The 24,347-nt window shown below is 41.3% G+C and overlaps 1 protein-coding gene and 1 long non-coding RNA gene across 6 annotated transcripts in view; one reads left to right on the forward strand and one right to left on the reverse strand.

The window, feature by feature from the left end:
* The window catches only part of dnah7 (dynein, axonemal, heavy chain 7), a 237,985-nt gene that overhangs the window by 57,872 nt on the left and 155,766 nt on the right, over positions 1–24,347 (reverse strand). The window contains exons 43-51 of the mRNA XM_055637789.1: positions 23,957–24,303; positions 23,665–23,845; positions 21,273–21,458; positions 19,695–19,858; positions 17,618–17,772; positions 16,769–16,959; positions 14,686–14,819; positions 10,103–10,438; positions 4,727–4,853 (exon numbers count right to left, since the gene is read on the reverse strand). Of these exons, the coding sequence (XP_055493764.1) occupies positions 4,727–4,853; positions 10,103–10,438; positions 14,686–14,819; positions 16,769–16,959; positions 17,618–17,772; positions 19,695–19,858; positions 21,273–21,458; positions 23,665–23,845; positions 23,957–24,303 (1,821 nt within the window). The remainder of the gene's footprint in view (positions 1–4,726; positions 4,854–10,102; positions 10,439–14,685; positions 14,820–16,768; positions 16,960–17,617; positions 17,773–19,694; positions 19,859–21,272; positions 21,459–23,664; positions 23,846–23,956; positions 24,304–24,347) is intronic.
* Positions 1–24,347, forward strand: part of LOC129698652 (uncharacterized) — a 30,131-nt gene that overhangs the window by 1,933 nt on the left and 3,851 nt on the right. The window contains exons 3-5 of one of the 5 annotated variants that reach the window (XR_008723695.1): positions 21,366–21,465; positions 21,946–22,088; positions 23,393–23,572. This is a non-coding gene — a long non-coding RNA (uncharacterized LOC129698652). Of the gene's footprint in view, positions 1–1,711; positions 4,707–12,318; positions 12,385–21,365; positions 21,466–21,945; positions 22,089–23,392; positions 23,573–24,347 lie in introns of those variants that run through there. The other 4 variants (XR_008723694.1, XR_008723696.1, XR_008723693.1 and 1 more) reach the window with 4 other exon arrangements.

Below are 24,347 nucleotides of genomic sequence, written 5' to 3' on the forward strand. Positions count from 1 at the left end.
TTCCCACTTACTTATGCAACATTGGATCTGTTGGGCTTAAGCTGTGCCTGAGGATAAAATAATCGAGTTGGTAACGTGAAACATCATCATTAACTAAATTTTCTAGTTCTCTAATGTTCCATTGCTCATGAGTGTCAGTGATGAATTATTGAGTGCTCACAGTTTATTGTGAATCTGATTATTTTCTTGTAGAAGGGTAGTTATGTAGGAGGGGTGTAGGAAGGAACTGCAGAGGCTGGTTTATGCCAAAGATAGACACAATAAGCTAGAGTAACCCAGCAGGCCGTGCAGCATCCCTGGAGATAAGGAATAGGTGATGTTTTGGATCGAGATCCTTATTTTTCAGAAGGGTCTTGACCCGAAACGTCACCTGGTCCTTTTCTCCAGAGATGTTGCCAGACCCGCTGAGTTACTCCAGCTATTTGTGTCTATCTATTCAAGATGGCGGACAGCGGGGGTGATGCGCCGTTGTGTATGGCCGCTCCTCCTGCTGTCCGTCCTTTCACCCTTATTTATTTTTATTTTTAGTCCTGTTCATATCAGGTGTTTATTGGAGGTCTTCTTTTATGTGGTGGGTGGGGGAGGGGAAGGGGGAAACTATTTTAACCCCAGTCCTACCTGGTCGGAGATGCGGATGTCGTGCCAGACCCGCTGAGATGTTCACTGACGCGATGATCCAGCTTACTCCAGCTGAATTTGCTGTGGGGGGACGTTTGTCTGTTCTTTGGCAGTGATTAAGGGATTGATTGAGGGGAAGGGAATACAGGTATCAGACACAGGGCAGGGCAAGGTGTAGGGTGACGCTGAAACAGTTTTGTTCATTTCCACCCTTCATGGCTCTGGTGCATGGTTTAAGCATTCCTGGAGAAGTAGAAAGTGGCTGCTCAATGGACATGAACATTAGAAGCTTCAGAAACCTGCGAGGCTTACAGTTGTGAGCACTTACACAACAGTACTCCACATTTAACTAAGCTGAGTAATTTAGACTTGGGTGCAAGGAAAGGGCCTGTCCCACTTGGGAGTCATTTGCGCGTCATGCAGGTGGAGCGCGAAGATTTTGTGAATCCCAAAGCCCTGGGGGGGCACTTGCGACCGCGCGTTACAGCCTACGTCACCACGCACCGTGCGCAAGTAATGCGCACCATGCGCGCGTCGTGCGCCGTGACGCATAAATGATGTCGCGTAAATGACGCGCAAATTACGCCCAAGTGGGACAGGCCCTGAAGATATTGCAAAATGCAAAGTGCCGTAGGAACTCAGCAGGTCAGGCAACATCTGTGGAGGAAGCCGCTCAGATGGATTCATTCACAGATGTTGCCTGACCCACCGAGTTCCTCCAGTGTTGTCTGCTTTGCTTATGATTCCTCCATCGGTGTTGCCTGACCCACTGAGTTCCTCCAACATTGTGTGGAAGCAGATTTGTAACACATTTCCAAGGCCCCTTTCACATAAATAGCTCGTGCTTGCAATTGTATTGTGGCAGTTAATATAGTTAAAAACAAACAATTAATAGTCATTAGTTACAAAGAAACATAAAAAATTGATCTAAAAATATATCCAAAAGCAAGGCTTGAGGATTGGAGGTGTTTCCTGAACTAAAACTTTAGAACTGCATATATGACTGCAAATGAAATATTTGTCTACTTCAGTATGCAGCTAAAATTTATTCTCTGTTTTAAAATCACGCTAATTTTAAAATATTTTTTTCAAGTACATTAAAGGGTCCTTTAGAAACCAACATGTGAGAAGCTATGGGAAATTAACAAGATCTTCAATGAATATTTCTTCTCTGTTCTTACTGTGGAGAAAGGCATATAGGTTAGGAAACTTTTCTCGACCCGAAATGTCACCTGTTCCTTCGCTGCATAGATGCTGCCTTACCGGCTGAGTTTCTCCAGCATTTTTGTCAACCTGGGAGACTTAAGACAGTTGATGGAGATGTCGCACAAGAGACTGCAGATGCTGGAAGCTTGAGCAAAAATCAATGTGTGGGAGGAACACAGCAGACAGGTGGCATCAGTGGAGGGAAATGGACAGATTACATTTTTGGGTGGGGATCCTTCTTCAGACTGATAGAGGGGAGAAAGCTGGTAAAGAGAGGTGAGGGGAGAGGGGTGATGGTAGACAGGTGGAGACAGTAACAAAGGCTAGAGGTAAAAAGGTGACATTACTCACCTTTCATTCCATCTGCCTAGGTTGACACTTTCAATATGAACCCCATTCCCGTCACATCTTCCTGTCCCCACCACTTTCTACTGTCCACAGAGAACATGACTACTTTGTTTGTTCAGCCTTTATTACCATCTCTACCCATCTGCCAATCAATCTTCCTCGCCTGAATCCACCTATCACGAGGGCGGCATGGTGGTGCAGCAGTAAAGCTACTGCCTTATTATGCGCCTGTCCCACTTAGGCTATTTTTAGGCGACTGTCATAGTCGTAGCACGTCGCCGAAAAACCGGTGACTGGACCCCCCTTCGACATAAAATTTGAAATAGAATCATTACTTTAACAACAAAAAAAAAACCAGTCAGCACCTGGCAACAACCTACGTTAACCTGGCGACAACTACGACACCACCTATGTCAGGAGAAGTCAAGCTACGCTCATTGTCGTCAAACCCACTGCCGCCGACTGTCTCCGAAAATTTCTCAACATGTTGAAAATCCAGTGGCGACCAGAAAGATGATACGACTCTTTGGGCGACTGAGGAGACGACTCGTGACCATACAGGCGACACCCTGGCAACCATGTGGTGACAGCCTATTCGCCTGTAGTCGTCTAAAAATTTGCCTAAGTGGAACAGGCCCATAACAGTGCGAAAGACCCTGACTACGGGTGCTGTCTATATGGAGTTTGTACGTTCTCCCCGTGACCTGCGTGGGTTTTCTCTGAGATCCGTTTCCTTCCGCATTCCAAAGATGTACAGGTTTGTAGCTTAATTGGTTTGGTTATAAATGTAAAAAACTGTCCCTCATTTGTGCAGGGTAGTGTTAATGCATGGGGATTGCTGGTCTATGCGGACTCGGTGGGCCAAAGGGCCCGTGTCCGCACTGTATCTCTAAACTAAACTAAACTAAACTTGACTGTTGTTGCCGTCTCTCTTCCCCTCATCTCTCTTTAGCCAGTGTTCTCCCCTCTGCTCCACCAGTCTGAGGAAGGGTACCAACCAAAACATCACATCCCTCCCACTGATGCTGCCTAATCTGCTAAATTCCTGCAGAACTTTGCTTTTAGCTCTTCTTACTCTTGCCTTCACTTACCTGTTACTCTGCATCTTAAAACCCATTTATCCTCAATCTTACCAGTTTTGATTGAGAATCAATGACCAAACGTTTAACCCAATTCCTCTGAATACTTGCATGACAACATTCCTTTCATTTAAAGTGTCCTGTTTGAGTTATATTTCGCCTTTGTACTGGGGAAAAAGATTGACTGCGTTGTTCTTGGCGAGGCTAGCTGTAAACTATAGACTGAAGGGCCACCTTTTGTGCTGTAAATTTTACCTACTGATAGCAATGCAGAAGCTCACACGAGCTTGGTCTTTTGGTACAAGTAAAACTATGTGAATTCACATAGGTGGTGAATCTGTGGAATTCTCTGCCACAGAGGGTATTTTTAAGGCAGAAATAGATAGATTCTTTATTAGTATGGATGTCAGGGGCTATGGGGAGAAGGCAGGAGAATGGGGTTGAGAGAGAGATAGATCAGTCATGATTGAATGGCAGAGGACTTGACGGGCTGAATGGCCTAATTCTGCTTAATAGACAATAGACAATAGTAGGCAGGAGTAGGCCATTCGCCATTCAATGTGATCATGGCTGATCATCCCCAATCAGTACCCCGTTCCTGCCTTCTCCCCATATCTCCTGACCGCTATTTTTAAGAGCCCTATCTAGCTCCCTCTTGAAAACATCCAGAGAACCCGCCTCCACCGCCCTCTGAGGCAGAGAATTCCACAGACTCACCACTCTCTGTGAGAGAAAGTGTTTCCTCGTCTCCGTTCTAAATGGATTACTCCTTATTCTTAAACTCCTATCACTTATGACAGGCTTGACCTCATTTAAAAAAAAAAGAAGAGAGGCAGACAAGGCCATGAGCCCCCTCCATCATCATTGGATTGATCATGCCTGATGTGTACTTTCCCACGCTAACCACATGTATCCTGATTACACCAATGTCTAAAAATTCTACTGTCCTCAGCTAAATATAACAGAAATCTTGGGCAAAAGTTCAAGGAAATGTAAATGAAAGAGGAAAACCAGACACCCAGATATTTTAGCATAAGACATTATGTTAAAACATGACATCAAGTACATTATTTGAATGTGAACTTCTTGTGAACAAAGCAATCCAGCACTGTTTTTATGATTACTGAAAATATTCCAGTAATGAAGGTCCTTATGGTCTCAAAAGCTGTGTTATTTTAATGAAAGAACATGAGTCCCCATCAAAGCAAAATGTCACTTTAAATTTATGTAAAATAAGGTTTTTGCTGGGACTTTAAATGTCACTGCAAATGTTTTCAAACACAATGCTATCTTAAAGAGAAGAATAAAGTCGTTACAAGACTGAATATAAATGTGCACTTTTTATAACATAACAAATGATAATAAAATCATGAACATTGGTATAAAAGGGAAAAATGTTCGAATTTTCTTAGAATGCTCTTAAAGATAATTTTCACATATAACAAACTATTGCTAAAAAAAATTAAAGGACTGACCAGCTTGTCATGTTTTAACAGGTTTATAGTCAAGCAAAATGAAAATAGTAGCTTGTCCTTTTCAAATAGCGATCGACACACATTCACGTACAACGAGTATGTGAAATATTTCGTAAGGATCTGCAACCTACAAAGTTGAAAGACAAATTAAATATTAAAGTGTGAACATTTAAAAATTCAATTACAATCCACTTAGGCTGCTGCGATTCTCAGAGGCGTTATGGTCAATTACTGATAACATATCAACAATTTCATCAAGTATGCATGTTGGTTCATGTACAAAGCAAGTTCCAAAGATGTTGAAATGTTTCTAATTGATTTTATATTGAAATATTAGTATTTTGTGACCAGATAAAACAAGCTTTACAAATGTCTCAAACTATCTTCCACTCCACTATCTTTTCCAATTTGCTTTTAATGTTCAAAAGTAAATAATGATTCTGCAGTTCGCATGACATTTCTTCCATTGCAGTATTCAGTTGTCGTTTTGGATAAAAATGTACTTTCATTTAGAAAATATGGTTGTCAACTAGTTGGTTTCGTACATATAAAAGACAGGATTTGAAACAACGGGGAATTTGTGGATGTCAGCTTTCACACATAATTATGCTTTTAAAAGCCAGTTAAAACACTCCATTGATCCAATAAAAATAGTCAAAGCGCAATAAATAGAATGCATCAAAGCAGATTAGCCTTGTGTCGCTGGAAAATGGTTGAACCATGACATATCATAATCTAAAAAAGACTCTCAGTTCCTATGTGTCTTTTTAATTTGTCGCTACAGTCCAATTTGTGTGGATTTTTGTCCATATTCATTGCCTTTGATTGGATTTTGACAATAGAACTATAATATTCAATTTCAGTTTAGTTTATTGCCACGTGTACCGAGGTACAGTGAAAAGCTTTTGTTGCTTTTCAATATCATCAATAACCTGCTTTGGGCCTGTCTTCCACACACACTAATTCTGCTGCAGAGAAGTCAATAGATATTCCTTATGCCTCCCCTAACGTTTGGATACTGAAAATAATATTATACTCCCATTACTCATATGTTCACAAGTGATAGCAGAATTAGGCGATTCGGCCCATTAAGTCCAATCTGCCATTCAATCATGGTTGATCAATCTCTCAACCCCATTTTCCTGCCTTCTCCCCATAACCCTTGACAGCTGTCCTAATCAATAATCTATCTATCTCTGCCTTTAAAATATCCACTGACTTGGCCTCCACAGCCTTCTTCCACAGGTCCACCTGTCCTGACTCAGAGGAGCCAACACAACACAGGCCAGGAATCAAATATTCGGCCTACTTTGTTGTTGTCTTCTCGGTGGCACGTAGATGATGCACGTTAAATCATTAAGAGAATTACTCTGCTTTTTCATGAGATGCTCCTGTGGGTAAGGCTTATTACTCATCAGCACAACATAAGCTTCACTGTAGATGAGGAAGACACCATGTTCTCATCGGCTGAAGAGGTACTGATTTAAAGTTTTTATTACTTGAGTTCGTAAGTGGGTTTTAGTGGAATTGATCATTGTATTTTACATCATCCAGTCAGCCTTTAAGGGAAAGCAATAGTGAACAAATATAAAAGGACAACAATTGAAAGAAGTAAAGTTAATTCTGTCATCTCTTAGGAAATAGGACCTCTGTTGAAGGTAAGTGAGAAAATATTGTTACTGATCTGTTTAAGAAGGAACTGCAGATGCTGGAAAATCAAAGGTACACAAAAATGCTGGAGAAACTCAGCGGGTGCAGCAGCATCTATGGAGCGAAGGAAATAGGCAACATTTTTTGGGCCGAAACGTTGCCTATTTCCTTCGCTCCATAGATGCTGCTGCACCCGCTGAGTTTCTCCAAGTGCAGTCCCGCTGAGTTTTTCATACCAGCAGTTTTGTGTACGGACTTTGTTACTGATCTGCTTTTACTGATTGAGGTCTGCCGAAACTCCTTCTCAACCAGCATTTTTGTGTACCTTTGTTACTGATCTGCATTGATTGAGGTCTGCCGATGAGGAAGTCAAGGATCCAGTTGCAAAGGGAGGTACAGAGCCCCAGGTCTTGGAGCTTGGTGCTGAGTTTGGAGGGGGTGATTGTGTAAAATATCTATATGTACTTCACTACAGTGGATGTAGGTGCTACCAGACAATGATCATTGAGGCAGGTAACCATGATCTTTGTGGGTTCCTGTACAATTGGCCTTTCAAACCTCTGACCAATAGTCGTCAAGTCAAGTTTATTTGTCACATACAAGATGTGCAGTGAAATGAAAGTGGCAATGCCTGTGGAATGTGCAAAAACTACAGTACAGAATAGAACAGAATCAGTATTTACATATTAGAAAAAAAAACGACAATTTTAAGAAGACACAACACAACAGTAAATTGATACAGTAAATTAGTCCCTGGAGAAATAAGAGGTTACAGTCCTGATGGCCTATGGGAAGAAACTCCGTCTCATCCTCTCTGTTTTCACGGCGTGACAGCGGAGGCGTTTGCCTGACCGTAGCAGCTGGAACAGTCCGTAGCTGGGGTGGTAGGGGTCCCCCATAATGTTGCTGGTTCTGGATCTGCACCTCCTGATGTATAGGTCCTGCAGGGGGGCGAGTGTAGTTCCCATAGTGCGTTCGGCTGAACACACTAATCTCTGCAGAGCCTTCCTGTCCTGGGCAGAGCAGTTCCCAAATCAGATTGTGATGTTACCGGACAAGGTGCTTTCTACAGCCCCAGAGTAGAAGGACTGGAGGATCCTCAGAGAGACTCTGAATTTCCTCAGTTGCCTGAGGTTGTAAAGGCGCTGCCTTGCCTTACTCACCAGTGCGGCAGTGTGTGTTGTCCATGTCAGATCCTCTGTGATGTGGACTCCGATGTATTTAAAGCAGCTCACCCTATCCACAGTGGCCCCATTTATCCTCAGTGGCATGTACGTCCTCAGATGTTGTCCCCTTCTAAAGTCCACAATCAGCTCCTTAGTTTTTATGACATTCAAGAGGAGGCTGTTGTTCTGATACCAGAGTGCCAAGTCAGCCACCTCCTCTGGGTAGGCCTTCTCACTGTTATTGGAGATCAGGCCCACCACCACAGTGTCATCAGGATTATGGAGTTGGAGCTGAACCTGGCCACACAGTCACGTGTGTACAGGGAGTACAGTAGGGGGCTGAGGACGCAACCCTGGGGGGATCCTGTGTTCAGGGTGAGGGGGTTGGAGGTCTGTCTCCCCTTCTTGACCACCTGGGGCCTGGCGGTGAGAAAGTCCAGGACCCAGGCACACAGGGGAGTGTTCAGCCCCAGTTCCAGCAGCAAATTGGAAGCAAGATGTTGAGTGTACTTGGATACTCCAGCCAGTTAGTCCACACAAGTCTTCAGCATTTGGTCAGGTAGGCTGTCTGGATCGGCCATGTTGCACAGATTCACCCTCTTTAAGGCAACTCTGACAGTCGGCCTTAGAGACTGAGATCACAGGGTTGATGGGTCGTGGTGAGTCGTTACCACTGTTGCTAACCAGTTTCACCTTGCAGGAGGTGAGAGCATGCAAGCCCTACCACAGATGTCAAATGTCCACCTGTGACTACATCTTAGTCCAGAAATGTCCCTACGCACTCGTGATGGCTTTCAGAAGGTTGTACCTGGTGGTCAGATTTTCCAAGGAGCATGGGCAGGAGGGTACAGTGGTAGGCGTCCTGTTGATGGGATGCAATGGGTCCTCGGGTGTTGGAGGTTGCCTTAAAACACTCAGCAACAAGATATAAAATTGTATTTCTTGATATACATCTAGTACTTAAGGAGTTCACCGGCATAATGAAAGATGGAAATGAATGACTACCAACTTGGTTTCATAACAATTTAATTTTCACAAACAGCTGACACATACAGAAAACAAGATTTAATGCTGTACCTGAATCAAATAAATATTTAAGATCATTTATACAGCCAAGTTTATAGCTGCAAATTGTCACAAAGTTTTTCTCGCCAAAAAGCAATTCAGAGATATGACGATTATTGTTATGTATGAAAACACTTTGTACAAAGCAAGGTTCCCAAACAACAAAATAACCACAAAACCCATTTTAGTGAAGTTGCTGGCAGTATTTGAAACTGGTAAACGTTGAACAAAATATCTATTGCTCTTCTTTTAATAATGCAATAGATGGGATCTCAGTTTAGCATTGCTTCCAATGGACAACTGCTCTGACAGTTCAGCATTCCTGAAGTCCATTGAAATTTATTTAGCAATCATGAGCTCACATCTCTGGACTGAGTGCAGGTGGTAACTCGATATTCTGACAGAAGACAAAGATGACCCAAAGTTAAGAATTATGAAAAAAAAAGAAATACAGACAGACAGAATCTGATTTAAATTCTCAATCTTCTGGGCATGTATAAATTAGATGACAACCCTAGAGAACATGTGCTGAAAACAAAAGCAATTCCAACCAATACAGTACAAATTTATTGTCATTTGAACCTGAAAAGAAGTTCAAATGAAATTTGGTTTCTGCAGTCATACAACAAGAAAAGAACCAAGACACACAAACAACACAATTTACACAAACATCCATCAGAGTGAATCTTCTTCTCACTGTGATGGAAGGCAAAGTCTTGTCTCTCACCTGTGGTACATTCTTCTCCCGATGTTAAGGCCACCGGTGGGCGATGGCAAGTCCTGCGGCCGTTAAGCCCCCACTCCGGGTCTTAACGTTGGAGCCCCCGGCGGGCGATGGCAAGTCCCGTGGCCCACAAAGCCGTGCCGGGCAATGCGAGGTCACCCTCAACCCAGCAACTCGGGCGGGAGAAGTTGCTGTTGTGAGAGCTCCGAAAAGCAGTCTCCCTCCAGGGACCCGCGACTGGAGCCTCCGAGCTCAGGAATCGGGCCACAGCAGCACGCCACCACAGCTCTCCACGTTCTGAAGCCAGCCAGCCCCACGATGGTGAGCTCGCAGTCTCCGCGACTGGAGCCCCCAGGTCGTTCCGGTTGGAGGCTGCTCCACGGTACTAGGCCCCAACGTCAACGGAGACCCGACAGGGAATAGGTCAGGTCCCCCGTAAAGGGAAGAGATTTAAAAATTTCCCCCACTGCCCCCCACATATACACAGCTAAAAACAATCTAAAAACCATAACAAACTATACATTCAATGGGACAAAAATTAAAAAAAAGACAGACGGACTGCAGAGGCCGCTGCAATGTCGGTCGTGCCGCCTGGACAATTAGATGCACCCCCAGAATTTGATGTATTTATCCCAGAGCCTTGGAAGCAATGAGTAAAGAATGATGTAAAGTATAGACTCTCTAGCAATGGTTTATCACTGCTCTACCCTTTCAGATGTTGAAAACATCCACTACTCTCTGCCTAAATTAAATATATGAAATTAATCTTACCTCTCTGACAATTCATCAGACTTTTCTGAATTTTCAATAGACATGATGAACAGGTTGATAAACCAATTGAGAGAATACTGGTACATGGGCTCAATACTGGCAAGATCACCGATTGAGAAAAACAGGATGGCAGAATGTATTGCAATTGATCTGTAGCCCATTCGAGTCTCATCAATCTTCCTCTCCGTCTCCTCAGCCACAGATTGCTTCTGAGTTATTTCATTAGCAAGTACTTTTGATGAAGATAAAATCTTTATGGCAGTTTCATCTTCTAAAATATTTCCTTCTGAGGTGGAGAGAATTTCCAGAATTTTATCTTCAATTTCTTTTAGCAGCCTGAAAAGTTAAACACTTCAACTTATTATGTGTATTTATTGCACAATCATCACTTCATTTAAAAGCAATAGGAAAGTGATTGCAAACAACCTTGAATGAAAATATATTGTCCTGGATTTATCACCAAACACCTTTATCACTGAATGCTACGATCCTGTATATCACAAATGAACACAATCATCCTTTCATTTAACAGGCCATCTCAGTCAGATATTAAATGTTTTAATTTAATCTTGTTTGTTTGCCGGAAGGAATCGTCTGGATGGAATGGTTAGGGAATACCACACATTAAAGATTACATGGGCACATTGGAGGCACTCGGATTTCCTTCAGGTTTTGGGCTGAATAAGAACTTGTATCAACTAGCAATGCTGTTTGAATGATTCAAGCTGTGCCTTTGTGCATCTAACTGTTAAGTAAAATAAAATCCACAAATCACATGCTTAACAGAAAGCTTAGGTTTCATTTTCTTCAATTTCCGCCATATTTTGTATACAAGGATGTCTGGAGTGCCCTTATCCACGAAAACCTCATGCTTGTAATTTCTAAGCCTCTCCCAGATCACGTGGCTTCACCTATATTATATGGTTGCTGATCACAGAAACAGGAAGAGCAGGTTTCAAATATTAGAGGGGTTAAATTGGTTAGATTCCAGGCATGGAATCGCAGTTCACAGCTAAGCTTAGCTCACTGCAAGCAACAGCAACTTGGCTTAAATAACAATTTTAATTTAAAGTGGGTGTTTTAACTTTACAGGTGCAAATGCATCATAACAACAGAGCAGAGCACAGTGCTAGCAGAGGTTCTGTACATCGTGCTAACTAGCAAGACATTCAAGAATCTGAAAACACAAGAGGCTGCATCATTTTCTAACACTGCACTGAAAGTGTTGATGGAGTTCAAAATAGGAGACATTATTAAGTTTTCATAGGGGTCAAAAGGCCCATACATTAATGCTCAGAAAACCACAGCAGGAGACCATTGCAGCAGTCAAAGCCAGCATAACCTAAATCCCTTGAGCCTTGTTTAGGGAAGCAATTCTCTTGGAAATCAATATTGATCAGTACCTTGGTTACATCTCAGTATTTTGAAAGGTTAGTAACTGCATTTGTTTGACATTTAAAAATCTGAATTCCTCCCAAAGATTAAAAGAGAAGCATACTTAACCTTACTTTTCAAAAACGATGAACGAGAGTTGCAAGAGAGAATAAGGGTACGATAAGCTAAGCCTATTAAAGTTACATGTTCGCGATGGAAAATGCGGTCATGTAACATTGTTACGCAGTAAAACAAGATGACTTGGCAACATGGGTTAATAAAGTGCAAAATGGTTTACAAATTTGTTTCGGCATCTTTGACGGTCTGTACAAAGGGTTAGGATATAATGTGTTTATTTTTTGGAAAGTCTCACACAAGGAGATATTACACAAAATTAGGTGTAACATACCAACAGAGTGGGTTTGTCGACAGTTTTGGCCATAGAAATTATGACCATTTCTATTAGCTGAGCTGTGAGCCCCACCAACACACAGCACCTAGAGAACAATATCTAATTTCCCGTTGAAGCACCACAGAAAGGTCATGGAGAATGTGAGTACTGCAGTGGAAGGTGAGACTTTTGATAGAAGTTTACCTTGTTGCCATGCTAGCTCAGAATTCTGTCGTCATTTCATGTCGGTGTTCACGGGGTTCCTCGTCATGGCGATCGTCGTGATGCAGAACACCACGATCCCCGAGATCTACTCTGATGAATACGCCAGAGTTTTCAGTTATAGTACTCCAGTCTATGTTGTTGAACATAGCGTTCATAGATTGTGCACCAAGCCATGTCATAAATGGAAGGCATTATCAATTTATTGTTTTCTTTTCATTTTTTCCAGATGGCAGGATTTTTGTTCCTGCAGAATGCCAGTGGGAGAATTGGACGGTGCTGCAAGTTCCATTAGGTGTGCTCATATGCATTAGGTGTGCTGAATCATATCCTAGATCTAATGAAGGAGTGGAATCCCTTCCTATTGCTGAATATCTCTGATCGGTAAATGGTAAACACAAAGCTATGTGTATTCACTCAACAGTGCATTACTCCACAAAAAAGTCAACAATTCTTTCATGGCTGCATCCCTCCCTTGCTTCTCCCTGACACGAAACAATGAAATGTAGATCATTTCCTTTAAATAGAGATTCTGAAGTTCCAATACACAAGGGTGTATGAGAAATAGTAAGATGTTCAAAAAAAGAAATCTACAAATCTAGCATGGAAGAATTCTGATAAATAAAAGTTCAAGAACATGGGAACCTTAACACCTATTGCTGGCTGTAAATTCGCATTATTTGAGCTACAATTCTTCCAGAATTCTAAGATAGTATGCAACATGGTAAACTTATATAAAAAGTCTCATCTTCCATTGCAGTACTCGCATGCTGGATGACTTTTCCGTGTGCTGCAAAGAAAAATAAGATGTACCTACTAAAAGCAAAAGAGAAGGCATATAATATGGCAAAGATTAGCGGGAAGATAGAGGATTGTGCAGCCTTTAAAAATCAACAGACAGTTGATCCAAAAAAAATTATTCAGCTCACCCGCCATTTCTTTGTTCCCTATTATTTCAACCTATTATTCCAATAATAGAAACATAGAAACATAGAAATTAGGTGCAGGAGTAGGCCATTCAGCCCTTCGAGCCTGCACCGCCATTCAATATGATCATGGCTGATCATCCAACTCAGTATCCTGTTCCTGCCTTCTCTCCATACCCCCTGATCCCTTTAGCCACAAGGGCCACATCTAACTCCCTCTTAAATATAGTTCCCTCTTAAATATAGACTCATTCAGTTTTAATTAATGGACTCTAAAGTTGATAATGTGGCATGTTTTCGAATATGAACATAACAGATAAGGTAGCAATAACTTGGAAGACTGACTTTGGTGCCTTCCCACACAGTGGGAAACTTTGATTCTGCTGTGTGGGGATGTTTTGTGTTAAATTCTATAGTGTGTTGAGTCCTGTTTATTTTTATTGTATGGCTGTATGGGAATTCATTTCACTGTGCCATCTGGCACATGTGACAATTAAATCTATCTTGAATCTTGAATCTTGAATTACATGTTGCCACACCACATTTAAACGAATGAAGATATCCAAGATAGGTGAGCACACCTAATCCAATGAAGATATCCAAGATATCCAAGCACTTCAACTTCCCCTCCCATTCTGAATCCGACCTTTCTGTCCTGGGCCTCCTCCATGGCCAGAGTGAGGCCCACGGTAAATTGTAGGAGCAGCACCTCATATTTCGCTTGGGCAGTTTACACCCAAGCGGTATGAACATTGACTTCTCCAATTTCAGGTAGTCCCTGCTTTCTCCTCCCCTACCCAGCTCTCCCTCAGCCCACTGTCTCCACCTCTTCCTTTCTTCTTCCTGCCCCCCCCACCCTCACATCAGTCTGAAGAAGGGTCTCAACCCGAAACGTCGCCTATTTCCTTCGTTCCATAGATGCTGCCTCACCCGCTGAATTTCTCCAGCATTTTTGTCTACCTTCGATTTTCCAGCATCTGCAGTTCCTTCTTAAACAAGATATCCAAGTCGATCATAACCAATCAATAGAAAAGCAAATATTGATCAAATTAGGCTTTAATTGCCTGCAAGTTAAGGAATTCATTGAGAAAAGAAAGAAATGTAACAGAAAACGTGCAACCTCTTCTAGATTGCTGACAGATGCTGGACAATGGATGGAAAATGCATTTATTGTAATACATGGTCACAATATGATTACACCGTCTTGGTGATAATAGATGATATTATTGACTTCCTTCCATACAACCAGTTGCTGCTGGGTGTGGGGACCAGAGATGGCAGAAGTGAATATGTGAAAGGGGATGAGGGAATAAGGACGGTTGGGATTGTGTGAGGATTGGGTGTGCACTCAACATGAGCAGGAGCCTCAACTTCTCCTTGATTTCATAATGTTATAAGACTATTTGGCAGTTGTCTCTGGGTTGAGTCAAGTGGTCATAGAGTAATACAGTCACAGAGTGGTACCGTGTGGAAATAGGCCCTACTTGCCCATGCTGGCCATACTTGGTCTTGGTATGTTCTGTTGAGACAACTATTTTTGCGAGGCCTAATGGCACCTGCTTAAAATCTCTAAATACAATTCATTATCTGTGTAGAACGTTAGTTCAAACACATCAAGAAAGAGTCTACAATGGGGAAGAATGTGCATTAATAAAGAGATTTTTATTTACCTTTTGTTTTCCGCACTTTGCAAAATTAAAGCCTGCTTCTCTTCTTCTAAGTCGGGCCTTTCTCTGGCCACTACGATACCCAGAAGCTGGTCTTGCATTCCCTCAGAGGTGATCATGAAGTTTAGCAGTGTCACCTGTAGGTTAGGAGAAAATGTAAAAAACATTAAGATTGCTACAGTTTATTGCAGTCATTATTGAACATGAATATAATACTTCTATTTCACATTACCATATACGTACTGATCACATTATAGAATTCTAAAATAACCTCTTTTATTAACTCAATTTAATCATCGACAACTCACACCCGGGTAACAGATATTTTCCATTTTTAGTGACATCCATAAGTTGATTTTGTCCGTAAGCAAGAAAATATATAAAATTGTAATAATCTAAGATTGCTAAAAACGTGCATCTTTAATGTTAAACAAGGTAAACCTTGGATATATCATAGATAGAAGCTTTATGCAAAAAAGTGCTTGCCACATATTTGAAAACATGACTTTCAGTTTAGTTTAGTTTATTGTCACGTGTACCAAGGTACAGTGAAAAGCTTTTGTTGCGTGCTAAACAGCCATAGATTCTTCATACTTCACCAACCTTATACATGATATCACAGCAAGATATGAGATTCTAATTTATGTTTAGTATTTCCTTCAGGTCATGGACTATTTTACGGGCACATTTTCAACACAATGAAACTGATCACTGAAATGTTTGATTTTTGTTTGTCTTGGATCCATAAATTGTAAATGAAATGGCTGCAACACAGAGCCAGTTAACCCTATGATCAGTCATTGGGAGATCATCCACCGTGTTTTTCAAGCAGTCAAGAGAAGAGGGTTAGAGGAAAAAATCGATTAAGAGATGATAAAAGTATTTTTCCCTTTATTATTCAGATAACGCAATATATATATTAATGTTGTTTAGAATTTAATACAAAGTTACAAGAAATGTTTAGGTTAAGAAGGAGAACTGGTTTGAATACCAGTATTACTCTGCACTCTAAACAGTCACAGAGGCACAGAGGCACAAAGGCACAGAGGCACAGAGGCACAGAGGCACAGAGGCACAGAGGCACTGAGGCACTGAGGCACAAAGGCACTGTCACGCAGCAAGAAATCTAGCTCTTCGGCCCAAGTTGTCCAGAGTTCAAGATGCCCCAACTAGTTCCACATGCCCCTCAGGTTCCTATTAAATCTTTCCCTCGCACTGTCCACCTCTATCCTGTGGTTCTTGATTCCCCTACTAAAATTCTGTGCATTCACCCTATCTATTCCTTTTATGATTTTACATACCTCTACAAGATCACCCCTCAGACTCCTGCGCTCGAATGAATAAAGCCCTAGCCTGCTCAACCTCTCCCTATTGCTCAGGTTCTCGACTCCTGCCAACATCCTCATAAATCTTCTCTGCGCTCTTTCCAGCTTAACAACATCTTTCCCATAGCAGGGTGACCACTCCTCAGCCCACATGCCCAGCTGATCAAGATCCAGCAGTAACATTGCTTTCATCCACGGCCTCTTCTAATCACTAAGTCCTTATACGTTCTCATCCAAATTGATCATATAAACCACAACAGCATTGGGCCCAGCACCGATCCCTGAAGCAAACCACTATTCACAGGCCTCCAGTCTGAAAAACAACCCTCCACATTACCCTCATCTTCCTTCTATGAAGCAAATTCTCTATCCAGTCATCTAGTTCTCCCTGGATCCCATGCAAACCCAACCATTAGAGCAGCCTACCATGCAGAACCTTATCGAATGCCTTGCTAAAGTACATGTAATTGGAATAAAAGGCTAATGTCAGTAACGGTGATCGTAATATTAGCAAATTGTTGCAGAAACCTACCTTGCTCATTCACATCCCTCCAGGACAGGAATCTGCTGCACTGCCTCAGTCCGATCTAAATGTGACTCATCGTCCACACCAATATGGTGACTATAAAATCCCATTAATCTATTCAGTTGAATCTCAAATTAGGAATAGGAAACCTTGCTACTGAAGCCTATAGTTCATAAACAAATAATTATTTAAAAAAATCTAGCATACAATAAATAATGTTGATCAAATTTCAGACCTTGACAGATGTTTCTGGAAGATAATGTGGGTTTCTCAATTTGGTTGTGATGTAAAAACGAAAATCTGGGGCGTATTCAATTGTAGAGTCACCAAGTCGAATGCATATGGTTCCACCCTGTTTGAAAGTTTGTTTAAGTAGCAATGGTTCCAAGATGGGATCAAGCTCCTCACCAACATTTTCCAACAAAACTGAAAAATCAAGTAATTAATATAAATTGAGTTTAGTTTAAAGATACAGTGTGGAAACAGGCCTAAGCACCGACCAACGATCCCCGCACATTAACGTTATCCTACACACACCAGGGGCAATTTACACTTATACCAAGCCAACTAACCTACAAACCTGTATGTCTTTGGTGTGTGGGAGGAAACCAAAGGTCTTGGAGAAAACCCACGCAGGTCACGGGGAGAACGTACAAACTGACAGCACCCATAGTCAGGAAATTTTATATCAGGGATACCACTACAAGGAACTTGTATATAACTTTTATATTATATTTTGTAATATTTATAAAGATTTTTATATAACTTTTATAATTTTACATTACAAATTTCATTCGCAAATTATCTATTTATGTGTAATAATTTCATTTAATTTCATTTTAGCCGCTGTTATCACATTGGGATCAGAAGGAATAGAATGCGAAACAATATTCTAACCTATTTGCTCATCACAGCATTGTATTGGAGATTGGGATTGCTTTGTACATTATCTGATATAACAGCTGGAAATAAAAGTCCAGTTATTGTTCTGTCTAAATATGACCAGCAGAAGCTAGTTTTTTTTTTTAATGGTAAATTGTGCCTCCTCAAGGCAATGCTTACAAACTGCATATTTATCACTTACCAGGTGTGCCAAACTGAATGCAGTTTTCTAACGTTCTCACAAAGTCAGAATCACTGAGCTTAATTACATGAAGACTGTTGGCTTTTTCCATATTTTTAACCCACTTATTTGCCTGGCCTTGAGGATCTATCATCAATGGCCACCTGCGAGCATTTCTGCAAGTTAAATATTCATGTAATGTTAAAGTGGCAGTCTGCTATGATCTTATTTTACATGTGAATGGCATGGAAATACAACATGGTTATCCAACCCGGAAATAGGCCTTTCCGCCCACCACATCTACCATAGTGCTGACCTCAGTCGGTCCCATTTGCTTGCATTTGGCCCTTATCTCTCTAGACCTTTCATATCCATGTATATGTCCAAATGTATTTTAGATGTTGTAATTGTACCTGTCTCTGCCACTTCCTGAAAAACCTGTCCCATAGATTCCATTTAATCTCCCCCCTCTCACCTTAAACCGATTCCCTTTAAGTTTAGACTCTTCTGCCCTGGGGAACATCTATTTGCCCTATCTATACCCGTCATGATTTTATAAACTTCTATTAGATCGCCCTTAAGCCTACTTCATTCCAAGGAAAACAGTGCTAGCCTAACCAGTCTCTTCTTATAATTAAACATAGAAGATAGACACAAAAAGCTGGAGTAACTCAGCGAGACAGGCAGCATCCCTGAAGAGAAGAAATGGGTGACATTTTGGGTCGAGACCCTTCTTCAGTCTGTCCTGGGCCTCCTCCATGGCTAAACTCACTCTGGCCATGGATGAGGCCAAGGACAGAAAGGTCGGATTTGGAATGGGAGGGGAAGTTGAAGTGCTGAGCCACCGGGAGATCAGATTGGTTATTGCGAACTGAGCGGAGGTGTTGGGCAAAGCGATCGCCAAGCCTACGCTTGGTCTAACCGATGCAGAGCAGTTGACACCTGGAACAGCAGATGCAATAGATGAGGTTGGAGGAGGTGCAGGTGAACCTCTGCCTCACCTGGAAAGACGGCTTGGGTCCTTGGATGGAGTCGACGGGGAAGGTAAAGTGACAAGTGAAGCATTTCCTGCGGTTGCAAGGGAAAGTACCAGGGAAGGGTGTGGTTTTGGGTGGGAAGGGACAAATTGACCAGGGAGTTACGGAGGGAATGGTCTCTGCGGAAAGCAGAAAGGGGAGAAGATGGGAGGATGTGGCCAGTGGTGGGATGCTGTTGGAGGTGACATGCGTAGGTTGTCTTATACCTAAATGTACATGTTTTTGTAGTTTTTTTTCATCTATCTCCATTCATGCTTTCTCTGATGTTCACAATTTAATTTATGTCTCCCTTGGCCTAATCAATAATAAAATGGGACCATGCAACAGGAACATATAGATATCCAGTGTAAACAACACACTAACCTTCCACCATAACTTCAAGCACATCTATCACCACCTGTGGCATAGTCTGAGAGCCCAGCATTGACTTCAGCTGTCATATCAGAGACTATACAACTGAACTGGACGCAAGTCATCCTCAATCCTAAGGCGAGAATTGACCTTGAGCTCCACCGATCCCGTTTCCACCAAAATACTTGTGGCCATGTAATTTCCCTTGACGGCACCTGGTTAACTTATATTGTTAATAGCTTAGCTGCACCTCATCAGTAATCCCACTACCCGTTCAAATTTCACATTATGGACACCATCAGAGGAATCAGCTCAACCCCTCCATCCAGTCATGTTGTCTTCAATCTATTCTATTCCTCCTTGAACTCTGAATATCAAAAATCATGCTAATCTCTCCAGCATTTCCATGTTTCAGTCAAGCTTCTATCCCAGTCATTACAAACATTGTCAAAGTTACAAATGATCTAAGTTACGTTACTTTGGCAAAGGTACGCAACTCTTCTGTGATTACATGCATCTGAGCACAAGTGTGATGGAACCACCAGAGCCATTTAATGCAAGCGGATCATTCTTCTGTTGGGATGAGTTCCAACATCTACTCCCCTTGATCTTGTTGAGCAGCTTGCATTCAAAATACTAGACCTGTCAACTATGTAAAGAAAACCCCTTGGTTAATAGTCAAACTGTAAATGTCAGTCGTAAATACTTACGATATGATAATGCCATTGTCAATGGAAAAACTATCAGAAGGTAATCCAGCAATATTCCAAGCTCGAATTTTTACAGGATCCCCCAAAGTGGTCGTCAGGGACATATCATCAGAACATGGGATGAGCATTTTCTTGCACTTACGGATCCATTTTTCTGCTTGTTGCTACACAATGTGAGACAGGCTAATTAAAATAAGTATCTAAGGACAATGCAGAGACAAGCAGTAAAGATGCAAAAATGTTGCATGTGCAATAGACGGAGGTGAAAACATTGGAAATAAAACCTTTAAAGATACCTAAATTACTTGTTAGATTTCATTAATATTTATTTGAGAAGCAATTGGAGCACATCTGTGATTCAAAGTAGAGAACAAAGTTCCATCTCCTGCTGCTAATTCTCAAAAAAGCTGCAGGACCACAGACTTCAAAATGGAACAAACAATTAGGGTAACAGAATGTTTCAAAATCATTGACCACTACACGGCTATAATAGCCACTTCTGCGTAATTTACTTTTAAAGTGTTTGGTAAAAGGAAAAGGATTATCAAGGGGCAGGCCAGTTGCGTGCCCATTCTCGTGGGAATAAATGTTTTTTTTTGCATTTTTTTTGCATTAAACAATCAGCGATATTTATAACTGGATGGTGTTAAACCCATAAACGTTCTATGGATTTTTCTATGTAACAACTGCAGATGGTTTAAACTCAAACCCATGGAGTAACTCAGCGGGGCCAGCATCTCTGGAGAAAAACGTTTTGGGTAGACCATTACATTCTTTTCTAGGACTGCTGTAGGAAGGAACTAAGGCAGAAATGCTTTAAAACCGGTTTAAATCAAAGAGTGGTGAACCTGGAACTCTCTGCCACAAAATGCTGGAGTAGATGTGGCCCTTGTGGCTAAGGGGCAGGGGGTATGCAGCAGGTACGGGATACTGGATGATCAGCCATGAATTGAATGGGTGACGCCTACTCCTTTAATTTCTATGTTTCTATGAGACCCTTCTTCAGACTTCAGGTCTCGACCCGAAACGTCACCCGTTCCTTCCCACTGAGTTACTCCAGCTTTTTGTGACTATCTTCATTTTTCTAACACCAGGCTCATGAACAAACCTAGAAAGAGAACAATCTTAATTTGTTTCTCCTCGGTTCAGAAAACCAACCTGCAACTCTTAAATCTGAAACAGCTAAAATTTAAGAAATGGGTTCACATCAACTTTATTTAAATAACAGTGATCACCTTCTTGTGGTTTCAAGTTGGCAAGGGTGACCCTTTTTCATGAGCGGGGAGACTGAATATTGCACTGGGAAATGGTGTGGGTATCAAATTTACATGATTTTAACCCTTTGGCAAATCTGCATTTAACATTAAAACATTGAAATTTGAATACTATTATTCAAATTGCACCATTTAAAAATGTAATTCTACCATTGCTAAATCAATTTTATGAAAAATTAGTTGATAAAACATATGGTTTATAAACATTTATATAAAAATAGAAGTTTCAGAATAGATTCCATAGAAATATTGGTGAAAAAATATGTGTTTGCACAAATTTAACTTTATATTATTTTTAGATTACCTGTCTGTAAGTCGAAGTAAATGCCCCCAGATAAGCCACAATTCCAGAAGAAATCAGGATATCGCCAGTTAGATTTGTGTATTGTCGTCCTAGATTTTTGGCTGTCAGATTCCAGCGCGTCTTCTCCCCACCAAGTCCACCAATGAGTTGATCTGCACGCTCCAGCTTTTTACTGCACAAATCAACCTAGGAGGTAAGGTATTGTTATTGCCGCAAGCGAACAAAAGTTACAAGTTTAAGACTGACCGGATGGAGAGAGGGGGGGGTGGATGTGGGAGGCAAAGGGGAAGAGGGATAGGGAGGGAGGTTGAGGGAAGGAAAGAGAAGAATTAGAGAAGTACAGAATATAGGGCTAAATATGGTTGACAATGTTACAAAGACTACATTTGGAGTTACATGCAAAGTTGAGATAAGATCTTTAAACAACGGAGAAGTCATGGAACATCAACCTGGATACTGTGCTGAACGAAAAGATATTAAGACCAAGACAGTGATGAAAAATGGGGGCTCTTTCAAAAGAATAAAGGAGATTAAAGAAAGAATCTATGAAGGGGCACATTAGTGGAAGATTAAATATAAATGATTTGTATTTGCGAGAAGGAGAAACATTTATAACTGTGATTCTGGAGCCGTGGAATATAACAGCAGAGTAATGGTTTAGTTTTGTTTATAGATACCATGTGGAAACAGGCCCTTCGGCTCACCGGGTCCACGATCATCCGTACACTAGTTCTATCCTACACGTCAATTAACTTACAAACCCACAGCTTTTTGGAATGTGGGAGGAAACTGGAGCACCTGGAGAAAACCCACAAGGTCACAAGAAGAACATACAAACTCTGTACAGGTAGAACCCATAATCAGGATCGAACCCGGGTCTTTGGCGCTGTAAGTCAGTAATTGTACCACTGCGGCAGCGTGCCATCCTTCATTTGACTGAAGTAGAGACCACAAACATTTAAGAATAGGTCATAAAGGTGGCTAAAAATAAAATGCACAAATGTTGGTAAGTCAGTGGGTCAACATTTCTGGAAGACATGGATAGATGGTATTTTTCGGGTCAGAACTCTTCTTCAGACGAATGCTAGTGGGAGGGAGAAAACTGATGGGCGCAAGGCATGGCAAGTGATAGGTGGATACAGATGAGGGTGTTTTTTATTGGCAGGTGGGTGGACAAAGGATAGATAATAAAAGACAAATAAAGTTGAAAAGGAGATGGAGTAAATTGTGAAGCCAGATGAAGCGATATAGGTTATTAAGGAACCGGGGGGAGGGGAAAGGAAGGTGGGATAGTGGGAGAAATGCATGGGGATCCAGGTGAAACAGGAAGAGGGGGAAATAAAAGGAGGACTGGTTGTGAGGGGTGCAATTGTTACCTAAAATTGAAGGATTCAGATGTTCATACTGTTGGGTTATAAGCTACCCAAAAGCGATATTAGATATTGTCCCTCCAAATTGAACGTGGTCTCATGTTGGCCAAGGACAGAAAGATTGGTATGTGAATGTGAAAAGGAGTTAGCAACTGGGAGCTCCAGCAGGCGTAGATGGATCTAGGACTTGACCTAGGCCTAGGCCGAGGCCTATCCATGTCTTCCAGAGATGGTGCCTGATCCGCTGTGTTACTCCAGCACTTCTAGTGTGTTGTTTTTTGTATACCAGCATCTGAAGTATCTGGTGTTTATATAGTTGGCGGAAGTAAAAGGGAACATTTGATACTGAAATAAAATAGGCAGGTAGAATTGTAAATATTTCAGGAGAAGATTAAATATTAACACATTCGGATTCAGTCAAATTATCTGTTTCTGCGTACTGTTTCCATATGTAATGCATTTCATGTTCCATTCAATAACTAAATATTTATTATTAATGTTTAAGAAAGAACTGCAGATGCTGGAAAAATCAAAGGTAGACAAAAATGCTGGAGAAACTCAGCATGTGAGGCAGCATCTATGGAGTGAACGAATAGACGATGTTTCAGGTCGTGACCTGAAACGTCGCCTATTCCTTCGCTCCATAGATGCTGCCTCACATGCTGAGTTTCTCCAGCATTTTTGTCTAACTTAAAATGTTTATTATTTGTCGTTAACCTTTTGCAAAGCAGCATCACACTTATCTTACAGGGGTGAAGGAAAGAGCGTTCACGTCGCGGCCCAGTTTCCACCAATCTTTCCACCACCACCACACACAAGAAGCACAAGACAGACACCATTGTATGCAGATGCAGAGACGTGTGTCCAGCTCTGGCTGAACAACTTCTAATGTTGTGAGTGAACTCGATAAGAAGAAGACTTATCTTGCAGGTACTCCCAAAAAATGCAAATTACTCCTGAAGACTTACTTATTGATAGATTTCATCTTGTCCAATGGTTGTTATAAATGTTATATAAAGTACCTGATTTTCCAAGTCTGCTTTCTTCTGTTTATTTGTTTCCAGATTCTCCTGTAATTTTTCAAGCTTATCTTGCACGTCTTTAAGTGCAGCTTGTTTTTTCCTGAGCCCATTCATTGCTATTTTTAATTCACCTTCAGCTAATGCGAGTTTTGCTTTCTTTGGAGCCACAACTTTGGCTACTCTGGGGAAAAAAAGGAAGATTAAAAAAACACGTCAATTCCATCTCATGCAGATGTAAAGCTGTGAATTGAAATTAATTCCCATGTTCTATAATCCAATTGAAATAACTTACTTATCATAAGAGTCAATTGCAATGACCCATTTGCAAAGACCCTCAGCTGCAGTGGATGCATTGCGAATCTTTTCTGGAATAAATTCTGGATTAGTTATGTATTTGCTCCGAATGACATTGATGTATGCTGAAGGAATACTGTCCTTGTCGTATTCATGGAGAGACTGCAAGAGCTTCATGTCACCCAGCACCTTCTTGGCTGGACCCCAGAAATCTTCAATCTTTTTACCTGACCCAGTAGGATCTGGAATTCGATCTGCCTTTATTCCTTTCAAAATACAAATTGCCTCCATAACCAGCTTTACTCCAGACGGAGGGCTTTTCATAGATTTCATCACAGTGATATCCTAAAAAGAAAAAGAACACAACATGTGGTAGCACAACAGTTTAA

The sequence above is a fragment of the Leucoraja erinacea genome, chromosome 7 (assembly GCF_028641065.1).
Source record: "Leucoraja erinacea ecotype New England chromosome 7, Leri_hhj_1, whole genome shotgun sequence".
Lineage (NCBI taxonomy): Eukaryota > Metazoa > Chordata > Chondrichthyes > Rajiformes > Rajidae > Leucoraja > Leucoraja erinaceus.